The sequence below is a fragment of the Pan paniscus genome, chromosome 9, assembly GCF_029289425.2.
Source record: "Pan paniscus chromosome 9, NHGRI_mPanPan1-v2.0_pri, whole genome shotgun sequence".
In the NCBI taxonomy this organism is placed as follows: Eukaryota; Metazoa; Chordata; class Mammalia; order Primates; family Hominidae; genus Pan; species Pan paniscus.
The window spans coordinates 19,421,446-19,434,324 of NC_073258.2; the positions used below are offsets into that span (position 1 = coordinate 19,421,446).

The window sequence follows — 12,879 nt, forward strand, 5'->3', positions numbered from 1 at the left end:
TTAACACTCAGAAGTCAGAATCTCTATTTGAACATTTTTAGGGGCAACTAACAGGTTAGTTCTGAAATTCAGGATTATTAAACCTAATAGACTCCTGGGTGAGATGCAAAGAACATCAAGAGTGAGCTCATTGCAAAGTCTGGAACCAAAAATGTTAGTATGTCAACAAGGAAAGAAATGATAGCAGAGTTCTTTTATTCCAGAAATATTTTAATACAATCGTAGTACAGTTATGAAGTCACATTCAATCCACTGAATATATTCAAGGTATTAATAAAAATATTATACATCTTTATTCACTATCTTAATATAATTAAAGTATTTGGTTCTTATAGATAAGATTAATTACCATATTCATTCATATATGCACTGCTAGTCAAACAACATGGAAATGAATGTATGGATTATGATAGTGGGGGTTCAGTCCTTTTTGATCTGAAGTCTAAGTTTCAAAAGTGAATGTTTTCTTTTTTAAATGCCACAATATTTGAATCCTAGAAAGAATAGGCAACTAATTTAAGGCAAGATATTGAAACTTTTATACAATTTTAATTTGAAAAAAGAAATGATCAAAGATCATACATGCCTTAACATTTAGATACCTATAGATTCATATAAAGGCAGTAATAAAAAAATCAGTGCAAGTTCTACATTGGGTTCCTCAGTAGAGAAAATAATAGGTTCTTTGAGTGAACCATTATCTTCAAATCCCAAAACACTGGCAAGAAGAAATAATTCTTCTGATGCAGGACAACATGTAGCATACTTATTTTTAGTCAATAAAGGTGAGTATAAAATATTGTGATTATACATAAAAATTAGTGTCTTGGCCAGTTAAACTTTTTTCAGATTTACTTTAATGTCAGCTTTTAAAAAATGCTTAAAAATCCAACTGATTTAAAATTTATTGATAGTAGTAGTGCAAAGAGGCTCCACTCTACTTTTTGGTACGGGCTGAAGATTAGCATTTCATAAAGAAATAAACTATATGTAAAATGTATGTGTGTTTGAATGAGTAAAGAAGGCACAAAATGAGTTAAATTAAGAGAAAACATTACCACTTGTTCTGAACTCTTAACTGTACAGTATTATAATATACACTTTTAGATATGAATCCAGATTTCTTATAATGGAAGTGACAGGACATTTTTTAGCTCTATTATTTGTGCTAAAAGACACTGTCATAATAGACTGCAAAAAGGCAGTACATGTTGAGTCTAATTAACGACCTCTACCAAGACAGTTTTTGTTTGTTTGTTTGTTTTTAAATTACAGTGGCTAAGTGATAACTGGTGGAATGGAATTCGGTCTCAAAAGCTTAAGTGAAAATTACTAGTACATTTGCATTTGCAAAGGTACTTACATACTTTAAGGAAATGTTAATGATCTGTGGAAAAAGCAAATGGTGGTGCTTTGATCTGCATTTTAATTAACTTATTAAATAGACAACACATTTTAACATTTAAAAAAGACATTCATATACCATACTCATGGGTTTAACTACATATGGACCATTAGTGTTAGGCACCAAAAACTTCAAGTCTTTCCCCCACCCCGTCCCAGTGATATATTATCAACTCTTCTATTTCTTCCCTGTAGGTATCACCATTTACATTAAACATTTGTGCAGTTCATAAAAATTCTGTTCTTGGCAACTGAATTGGCGATTGTCCTTTCTCTCTTGGTATTCTTTATTGCATATTTTGTCAGTTTTCTCACAGCAACCTGATTGGTACAATTTCTATTACCATTTTTAAAGTATCTGTATTTCTATTCTAACCATGAGTTATTATATATATGTATATATCCAAATTAACAAAATTGTGTCTGAAGTTGAGTAACTAATAAAAATGAATCTTACTCTTTTTTTCTTTTTTTTTAAGATGGAGTTTTGCTCGTCACCCAGGCAGGAGTGCAGTGGCGTGATCTCGGCTCACTGCAACCTCCACCTCCTGGGTTCAAGTGATTCTCCTGCCTCAGCCCCCCAAGTAGCTGGGATTACAGATGCCCGCTACCATGCCTGGCTAATTTTTGTGTAGACGGGGTTTCGCCATGTTGGCCAGGCTGGTCTCAAACTCCTGACCTCAGGTGATCCGCCCACCTTGGCCTCCCAAAGTGTTGGGATTACAGGCAGGAGCCACCGTGCCCGGCTGAATCTTACTCTTACTGGTTACTGTAGAATAATTTCAGCCCTGTCCCTTATGATTCTGAATCCAATTATATAAAGGAAAATAACTTCTCATGTGAATGTAAAATGTTTACACACGTAAGTAAGACAGTTTACAAGACAAACTGGTCTACACAGACAAAGGTCTATATTAAAGTTCAATCTGGACCCTAGAATTCTTGTCATGGGCCTCTTGTGAAGAGTCTGCCCTACTCAGGAATGGGCACATGGGTTAACAATTTTCACTTATTTACTGAGGGAGTGGAGTATAGATGTAGGGAGGTGAAATTACCATTCCTGGGAATAAATGTAGGATTTTAATGGAATGATAGAATTTATTGTACAATCACATTGGTGAGTCTTATTCAGGTATTAGGCTTAACTATTTAAATAACTAATTCATACATCAGAAGTAAAGGATTTTTTTGCGGGAAAAACATTAGTACATGTACATAATTTCTTGTCTTTAGTAAGCTGCAAGTGAGTGAAAACTATGTACTAATTATTTATCAAATCAGAAAAAAAATCAGAAACGAAGTGCCAGGGAAGCATATAAAGTTAAGGCACCATTATTTACAACATCAGTGATTGGCACTTATTCTGAAAAAGGCTTTAAAGACATGAATAAAAAGCAGTATTACGTTTTTCCCTACTTCTATAAACTACTTAGTAGTTCTTAACATAGCTATCTATTATTTGTGCTTTGTTTTTCAGCTCCATGAATAGCAGCTGGATTTTACGGTAACATCCTGCATTTTTCCTTTACTTTGGTGTTTGTGAACATTACACAGTGGTAAAGGCTATAAAAGGTGTATAACAGGAAAACACATATGCTTTGCCTCCTTATAGAAAACAATGCAAAATAGGTGGCTGAAGTGACATAGTACTGTCTCAAAGTCTTTTTCAGGAATTAGTATATATTAAGTTTAGGGTTTGTAGCATTCTACATAATGACTTTAAAACAGCAATGGCTTCCAAAAATTCAAAAAGGTTAGTTATGTGACTGTTGGTCCAACAGATGTGTTGAAATGCAGCAAGTATATTTAACTTTATAAGTTCTGTCCAAGTATAAAAATACTATACAAAATTAACAAGTGTGTGTGTGTGTCTGTGTGTGTGTGCATGTATGCATGCACGTTTATAACTGTTCATGCTTCCAAAGCTCAGACATTCACTAGTTTACAAGTATGTTGCTGCAGTCAGCTGATACCATTTAACCGTCTCTTTGCTCAAGTTGAAATCTTTCAAAGGCAGGGTTACTCCACCCAAGAAAAAATTCTCCCGCAGAGATTCTGCACTGAGTACACTTAGTTGAAGTTCTCGCTGTCTTAGGGTTTCTTTGCTATATCCACTGTATACAAGCTACAACAAAGGAAAAAAGAACAGTAAATCACAAAGTTTGTTTGGTTTCTTGGAACATTTCAAGTGAAAACAAGAGAATATTAGCCAAAGAGTGACCACAATGAGTGACACTGATTATGACACATCCGGTAGGTTCTGTCTCAATACTTTAGAAGGACATTTTGTATTTCAGGAGTCTTGGATTGTACTATCATTCCTGTGATGTCTGACATAGAGAGATACAAAGCGGGACTAATCATTAGCTAAAAAATAAAAACTAGAGGCCAGGCATGGTGGCTCACGCCTGTAATCCCAGCACTTTGGGAGGCTGAGGAGGGTGGATCGCCTGAGGTTAGGAGTTCGAGACCAGCCTGGCCAACATGGTGAAACCTTGTCTCTACTAAAAATACAAAAATTAGCTGAGCGTGGTGGCGGGTGCCTGTAATCCCAGCTACTCAGGAGGCCGAGGCAGGAGAATTGCTTGAATCTCGGAGGCGGAGGTTGCAGTGAGCCAAGATGGCCCCATTGCACTCCAGCCTGGGCAACATGAGCAAAACTCCGTCTAAAAAATAAATAAATAAAAAATAAAAATAAATGAAAACTAGAAACACAGTTTATCTGAGCTGGAGGTGATGGAAAAGGGAAAAGAAATTACAGTATCCCATAAGATGATCTAATAGCTGGGAGGAAAAAAAGAATGGAAGGAAGCTAATTGGGAGGTAATTATAATTATTCTGCAAAAAAGGAGGGATTAAATTTTCCTTTTGTTGTCTTTTTTTCTGTTGGATTTTTTAATACTATGAAATCATTTGATTATTCATAATTCAATACAAAATCACCAACTAAAAATGCAGTTTGCACCAAGTCTGGAGTGTTACAAAGCTATTCTGTTTCAAACTCACATCAACACTTAGAATTTTAATTTTTCCAGAATGCCTCATCATAAGTTTTGAGAAATATCTCCTTAACCTAGTCCTCACTGTTTGGCTAAAATAACTTAAAACAGCCAGGCACAGGGGCTCACGCCTGTAATCCCAGCACTTTGAGAGGCCAAGGCAGGTGGGATCACCTGAGGTCAGGAGTTCGAGACCAGCCTGGCCAACATGGTGAAACTCTGTCTCTACTAAAAAAACACAACACTAATTACACTACCTTTTAAGAATACCCGTTGGTCTTTACCAAGCATTGTATGTGCCTTTAAAGATGTCAAAGGATTGGCCGGACACGGTGGCTCATGCCTGTAATCCCAACACTGTGGGAGGCCAAGGCGGGTGGATCACCTGGGGTCAGGAGTTTGAGACCAGCCTGGGCAACAGGGCAAAACCCTGTCTCTATTAAAAATACAAAAATTAGCTGGGCATGGTGGCACATGCCTGTAGTCCCAGCTACTCGGGAGGTTGAGGCACAAGAATCACTTGAACTGGGAGGTGGAGGCTGCAGTGAGCTGAGATTGCACCACTGTGCTCTGGTCTGGGTGACAGAGTGAGAATCTGTCTCAAAAACAAACAAAAAAGTCAAAGGATTTTCTGTAGGTTTTAATAAATTTATAACCATAATGAGAAATCAGAATTATTTGCTTCCGATTTCTAATCAGACATTGTGTGGATATAATGTTAATTAATGTACAAAAAATGTGTTTATCCTAAAGAGAGAGAATTGGGGAGAACTTTAGCATGTTTTAATAGGCAGTAAGTTTATAAGTTTACTGTATTTCTCAGCGAAGTCACAGTTATACTCCATGCAATTCAGTTGATACTCTGCTTATTGCTTTTTTTTTTTTTTTTTTTTTTTAAAGAGGCAGTGTCTCACTCTATTGCCCAGACTAGAGTGCAGTGGCACAATCATGGTTTACTGTAACCTCAAACTCAGGGGCTTAAGCGATCCTCCAGCCTCAGCCTCCCGAGTAGCTAGGACTACAGGGGCGTGCCATCATGCCTGGTCAATTTTTTTTTTAATTGTTTGTAGAATAGGGTGTCTCTATGTTGGCCAGGCTGGTCTCAAACGCCCAGCCTCAAGCAACCCTCCTGCCTTGGCTTTCCAAAGTGCTAAGATTAGAGGTACGAGCCACTATCTATGGCCCTGCTTTCAATTTTTTTTTTCTGAGAGACAGTCTGGCTCTGTTGCCTCAGTTGCAGTGCAGTGGCGCAATCATAGCATACTGAAGCCTCAACCTCCGAGGCTCAAGTGATCCTCCCACCTCAGTCTCTCGAGTAGCTGGGACAACAGGTGCACGCCACTATGCTAGGCTAATTTCTTATATTCTGTAGAGACAGGGTCTCACTATGTTGCCCTGGCTGGTCTAATACTCCTGGGCTCAACCAGTCCTCCTGCCTTGGCCTCCCAAAGTGTTGGGATTATAGGCATGAGCCACTGTACCTGGCCTGCTTTCAATTTTGAGTACTTTAAGAAGGTTACTAAAAGAGGAAAACAGGCTGGGTATGGTGGCTCACGCCTGTAATCCCAGCACTTTGGGAGGCTGAGGTGGGTGGATCACCTGAGTTCGAGACTAGCCTGGCCAAGATGGTAAAACCCCGACTTTACTAAAAATACAAAAAACAGCTGGGCGTGGTGGCGTTCACTTGTAGTCCCAGCTACTTGGGAGGCTGAGGCACGAGACTCACTTGAATCCCAGAGGCGGACATTGCAGTGAGTTGAGATTGCACCACTGCACTCCATCCTGGGTGACAGAGCGACAGTCCGTCTCACAAAAAAAAAAAAAAAAAAAAAAGAGGAAAACATTGGAAAGACAATGATTTTGAAACTATATCCTATCAAATTAATTAAGGTAAAAGTACTAAAGATGTTTTAAAAGAATGGGAAGGACATCTGATCTTCAATTATCTGAAAGGGCTGCTGCATAGAAGGAAGAAGAATACCTGTGTGGTTCCAACAGGTACAACTGAGACCCCACAGATGGCCTCAGAAAATCAAGATTTTAGCTTTGTATAACAAATAATCTCATGGCCGGGCACAGTGGCTCACGCCTGTAATCCCAGCACTTTGGGAGGCTGAGGCGGGTAGATCACCTGAGGTTGTGAGTTTACAACTAGCCTGACCAACATGGAGAAACCCGTCTCTACTAAAAATACAAAATCAGCCAGGCGTGGTGGCACATGCCTGTAATCCCAGCTACTCAGGAGGCTGAGGCAGGAGAATCACTTGAACTCAGGAGGCGGAGGTTGCAGTGAGCCAACATGGCTCTATTGCACTCTAGCCTGGGTAACAACAGCGAAACTCTGCCTCTAAAAATAAATAAAATAATATAATAATCATCATCATCTAAGAGGTGGAGCGATCTAAGACAAACTGAATAGTCTGGAAGTAATTAAGCACAGACTAGACAACCACTTTTTGTGACTATTATAGAGGGGGGTTCACACACTGGAAACGTAGTTGAATTATGGCTCCTAAGGTCTATGAGGGCTCTATTTTATATCATTTTGTTAAATACTATTGGACTGTTATTGGTGTACACTGTATAACAAATAGTTCAGCAACTGATACCTAAAAACTTTAAATTTTTTTTTTTTTTGAGACAGGGTCTCACTCTGTTGCCCAGTCTGGAGTGCAGTGGCATGATCATGACTCACTGTGGCCTTGACCTCCTGGGCTCAAGCAATCCTTTGACCTCAGCCTCCCGAGGAGCTGGGATTACAGGTGTGTGCCACCATGCCTAGCTCATTTTTTTTCTTTTTTTTTTTTTGTAGAGATGGAATTTCATCATGTTGCCCAGGCTGGTCTCAAACTCCTGAGCTCAAGGGATGTATCCACCTTGGCCTCCCAAATTGCTAGGATTACAGGCATGAGCCACTGCGCCTGGCCTTAAAATGTTTTAAAATTTAAAATCTCAAAACAATGGACACAGAGAAGGGAACAACACACACTGGGGCCTGTTGGGGGATGGGATGGTGGGAGGGAGAACATTAGGAAAAATAGCTAATGCATGCTGGGCTTAATACCTAGGTGATAGGTTGATAGGTATGCAGACCACAATGGTACGTTTAGCTATGTAACAAACTTGCACATCCTGCTTACGCACGTCAGAACTTAAAAATGAAAATTAAAAAAATAATAAACCAAGGAAACTTCTAGAAATGATTTTAACTTACCATTTCATTGAATGTCGGATTCCTCGTTTTTCGTGAAATTTTGGTTTTACGTTTGGATGTTTTGTGGTTATCTGGAAGTAGGTATGTTTTGACATATGGATTTGGGTCAGCTCCATCTTCAGTAACCTAAAAAGAAAAGCAGTCCCTTAATAGTAATGCTTCCTACCAAGGTAAGGGTTTCCTCTACAACCATCATTCTTTGTAATCACTCACAAGATCTTTGATATGCATCACCATGATGAAAAGAGTACCATTTCGGTAAGAGATGGATAATTTCACAGCTCCTCCTATTTGGCCTGGAGTAGGACTGAAGGAACCTGCATCTGAAAATACAAATATTTTCATCTTTATTTACTGGTTGTAGTGGTTCAAGCTGCAATAAAAGGATTTTGCTTTATTTTCAAGACTGTCACATGTGGTGCGGACAGAAGGGAGGGGAAAAAGGAGTAAACAACCTGATAGGTCATTGATTTATACTTCTTTAGTAATCACATCTATTAGGAAAGTTATATTTATTCAGAAATAGACTGGCTTAGAAAGAATACTCCCATTCTCAGACTACAGCTAGTAAGCCTGCTGTCATTCTACCACATTCATTGAGAAGTTACAGACTTGCAGATCATGAGTTACCAATAAAGAGAAAAAAAATAATCTCACCTGCAGACCTAGCTATCCCTTCAGCTTTCTCATCACGAAGTAAAGGGTGGAAGAAAGTACAAACAAGATCACACTAAGAATAAAGAGAAAGCAATTCATTAGTTTAAATATTATGTAACACAAAAGGTATAAGATGTTATTACTTCTCATTTAGTAAGGTTACCTCTGCTACATCCGTTGAAGCATTCATCAAACTCTGTAAGTAACTGTTTAACTCAATTTTCCTTTTGGCTGCTACATCTTTTATGTGTGTTCTTCCTAGAACCATCCTATTAGGAAAGCTACAAAAGAAAAACAAAAACAAGTGGGATTTAAATAAGTACAATATTTCCTTAGAAATACACTTTTTTATATATACTTAAAGACAAAGTAGTCTTAATCCATTATAAAGTAATATTTTGTGGCCGGGCACGGTGGCTCATGGCCTTTGGGAGGCCAAGGCGGGTGGATCACTTGAGGTCAGGAGTTTGAAACCAGGTTGGCCAACATGATAAAACCCTGTCTCTACTAAAAATACAAAAATTAGCGTGCTGATGCCTATAATCAGATACCTATAATCCCAGCTACTCGGAAGGCTGAGGCAGAAAAATCACTTGAACCTGGGAAGCGGAAGTTGCAGTGAGCCGAGATCACTTACACTCCAGCCTGGGTGACAGAGCAAGTCTCCGTCTCAAAATAAAATAAGTGATTTTTTGTGATTTCTCTTCAAAGTATTGGAGATGACATCGTTCAGTCACCCATTATCCTTTTATGAGCCTTGGTTGAAAAGGTGTATGTGTTGATTTCCTATATTTATTATTAGCTTGGTGCAAAAGTAACTGTGGTTTTTGACATTAAAAGTAATGGCAAAAAACGCAATTACTTTTGTACCTACTTAATACTTATTTTCTAATATTTCTTCTCGTTTAATCACTCATAAATATTTTATCCAGATCTGATCCCTAAAAAATAAAATCACTAGTCAATCAGCCATAAATATTACATATACCAGTAAAATCCACAAATAATAACATAAGGCCTAAGTAAGGTGCTGAAAGGATAATCTTAATTCCACTTATTTTGGTGGCAGTGGAAAAATGAAACTGTACACGGAAACAAACTCTAATACCCACTTCACCTCATCCTCACTTTTGAAATCTAGTCTGAAGAAAATATGAAAAAACTCGACACAGGAAATCTACTGGTCATTGAGCTACATTAAAACTGAAGACTCCCAAAGGGTATCAGATACAAAACTAAGATTTTGATTGACAGTCTCGATGATGTTTGCTTGTTATTTATTTATTTTTTTGAGACGGAGTCTCGCTCTGTTGCCCAGGCTAGAGTGCAGTGGTGCCATCTCAGCTCACTGCAAGCTCCACCTTCTGGGTTTACGCCATTCTCCTCCCTCAGCCTCCTGAGTAGCTGGGACTACAGGCGCCTGCCACCATGCCCAGCTAATTTTTTGTGTTTTTTAGAAGAGACGGTTCACCGTGTTAGCCAGGATGGTCTCCATCTCCTGACCTCGTGATCCGCCCGCCTTGGCCTCCCAAAATGCTGGGATTATAGGTGTGAGCCACTGCGCCCGGCCATGCTTCAGTTTTTTTAGCAGAGGAGCTCAGTATGGCCCATGATAGATTATTTCTGCACTGATTTAGCATATGACTTTTTTTTTGGGGGGGGGGGGGGACAGGGTCTCATTCTGTCACCCAGGCTGTAATGCAGTGATGTGATCTTGGCTCACTGCAACCTCCACATCCTGGTATCAATCAATCCTCTCACTTCAGCCTCCCGAGTAGCTGGGACTTCAGACATGTGCCACCAGCCCAGCTAATTTTTGTATTTTTTATAGAGATGGGGTTTCACCATGGTGCCCAGGCTAGTCTCCAACTCCTGGACTCAAGGTATCTCCCTGCCTCGGCCTCCCAAAGTGCTGGGATTATAAGCTTGTGAGCCACCACACCTGGCAGGATATGACTTTTTTCAAAACCAAGATGCCAAATTATTATCTTGTGTTGCTCACTATGGTAGAGACAGCAAAGTTAAAGCTTCAACAAGAGTTAGAAGTCTGAAAATCTCATATTTTAACATCCCAATCATTTATTCATTCAACAAAAACTTCCAGTTCCTTGTTTATGTCTGCTTTTGTATTAGGTCTTTATGACACAAAGGAAAATAAGCCACACATGGCCGATAATATCTTACTAAGTGTTAACACAAAGCTTTCCACCTACATTTGATAACAAGTTGTTTCCTACAAAAAGGATTAATGTACAAGGATGAATACATACCCTGGTAACTTCCAAAGTGGAAAAATAATACTGAGCTTATTGTGAAGTTCCTGAAATTCGTCAAATGTTCGGAAGACAAATGATGGTTCAATCTGTCCTTCCCTCAAAATTCGGACTACATAAATCTGAAAAGAAATCACACCACAAACACATAAAATTTATATTTAAAACCTTCTTTCCAGGCCGGGTGCAGTGGCTCATGCCTGTAATCCCAGCACTTTGGGAGGCCGAGGTGGGTGGATCAGCTGAGGTCAGGAGTTTGAGACCAGCCTGGGCAACATAGTAAAAGCACATCTCTACTAAACAAACAAAAATTAGCTGGGCATAGTGGTGCGTGCCTGTAATCCCAGCTACTTGGGAGGCTGAGGCAGGCAAATCACTTGAACCTGGGAGACAGAGGTTGCAGTGAACCGAGATGGCACTGTACTCCAACCTGGGCAACAGAGCGAGACTCCATCTCAAAAAAACCTTCTTTCCTATATTGATCTTAGCTAAAAGACCAAGAAGCAATAAAACCTCCTTTCCTGACAGAAAAGAAATTTATAGCTTAATTGTTATATGCAGTTCAAGTACTTTTATCTTGGTAATATATATGTCACCAATAGGAAAAAGCAAATATAAGTCATTGTATTTATAGCACATCTAACTACATTTTAAGAGTGATCATAACCATCCTAAGATAGATAAACTAGAACTTAAAAGTGTAAGCTGGGCACGGTTGCTCATGCCTATAATCCTAGCACTTTGAGGGGCCAAGGTGAGAGGATCATTTCAGCCCTGGAGTTAGAGACCAGCCTGTGCAACATAGTAAGGCTCTGTTTCTATAAAAAATATAAAAATTAGCCAGCTGTGGTGGCACATGCCTGTAGCCCCAGCTACTTGGGAAGCTAAAGTGGGAGGATCAACTCAGCCCAGGTGTCAAGGCTACAGTGAGCCAAGCGAGCCAAATGACCCAACACTGCATCACTGCACTCCAGCCAGGGTAACAGAGCGAGACCGTTTCTCAAAAAGTAGAAATAAAAATAGTCCAGGCAGCTGGGCGCAGTGGTTCACGCCTGTAATCCCAGCACTTTGGAAGGCCGAGGCGGGTGGATCACAAGGTCAGGATATTGAGACCATCCTGGCTAACATGGTGAAATCCTGTCTCTACTAAAAAAAAAAAAAAAAAAAAATACAAAAAATGAGCCGGGCGTGGTGGCGGGTACCTGTAGTCCCAGCTACTCGGGAGGCTGAGGCAGGAGAATGGCGTGAACCCGGGAGGCAGAGCTTGCAGTGAGCTGAGATCACACCTCTACACTCCAGCCTGGGCGACAGAGCGAGACTCCGTCTCAAAAAATAAAAAAATAAAAAAATAAAAAAATAATAAATAAAATAGTCCAGGCACGGTGGCTCACGTAATCCCAGAACTTCGAGAGGCCGAAATGAGTGGATCACTTGGGGCCAGGAATTCGCCTGGCCATGTGCCTGGGCAACATGGCGAAACCCCATCTCTACTAAAAATACAAAAATTAGCCGGGCGTGCTGGCGCATGCATGTAGTCCCAGCTAGCTATTCAGGAGCTGAGGCATGAGAATTGCTTGAACCTGGGAGGCACAGGTTTCAGGAGACGAGATCGCGCCATTGCACTCCAGCCTGGGCAACAGAGTGAGACTTTTATATTTATAAAATAAAATAAAATAACGTAACATAAAATAAAAATAAATAAAAAGTCAGTTAAAAAAAGGCAAAAAGTTTATGGGGGGTAGTGAAGGAAAACTTGTTTTGCTGGCTACTTAAACTTTTTTTTTTTTTTTGATACAGCGTCTTGCTCTGTTGCCCAGCCTGGAGCGCAATGGCACAATATTGGCTTACTGCAACCTCTGCCTCTCGGGTTCAAGCGATTCTCCTGCCTCAGTCTCCCGAGTAGCTGGGACTACAGGCACATGCCACCACATCTAGCTAATTTTCATATTTTTAGTAGAGACACGGTTTCACCACGTTGGCCAGGCTGGTCTTGAACTCCTGACCTAAGGTGATCACCTGCCTCGGGCTCCCAAAGTGCTGGGATTATAGGCATGAGCCATTGCGCCCGGCCTATTTAAACTTTTATAAAGTTACAATACTTTAAAGCATATAATACTGGTGCCAAGTAGGATCTATCTATAGCAGGCCAGAAACAAATTTGGGGATATATATATAAACTTAAAGGTAGTAGTATATATTGGGGAGAGAATGGACTATGCAATAAAATGGTGTTAGGATAACTTTAATAAACACACAAAAAGATACTAAAATTTATTAACAGAATAGATGAAAGTTAAAACAGTAGTAAAATAGCTTTTTAAAGACTATATTT

At 39.7% G+C, this 12,879-nt stretch overlaps 1 protein-coding gene across 4 annotated transcripts in view; it reads right to left on the reverse strand.

Annotated features, from left to right (window-relative positions):
• Positions 1-189: 189 nt before the first annotated feature.
• PIK3C2A (phosphatidylinositol-4-phosphate 3-kinase catalytic subunit type 2 alpha) overlaps positions 190-12,879 on the reverse strand; it is a 120,977-nt gene continuing 108,287 nt past the window's right edge. For all 4 annotated transcript variants that reach the window (XM_055094190.2, XM_003818204.5, XM_008971471.5 and 1 more), the window contains 6 exons: positions 10,545-10,669; positions 8,438-8,555; positions 8,275-8,347; positions 7,831-7,940; positions 7,618-7,743; positions 190-3,529 (listed from right to left, as the gene is read on the reverse strand). In XM_055094190.2, the coding sequence (XP_054950165.2) occupies positions 3,347-3,529; positions 7,618-7,743; positions 7,831-7,940; positions 8,275-8,347; positions 8,438-8,555; positions 10,545-10,669 (735 nt within the window). In that variant the 3' untranslated portion in view covers positions 190-3,346. The remainder of the gene's footprint in view (positions 3,530-7,617; positions 7,744-7,830; positions 7,941-8,274; positions 8,348-8,437; positions 8,556-10,544; positions 10,670-12,879) is intronic.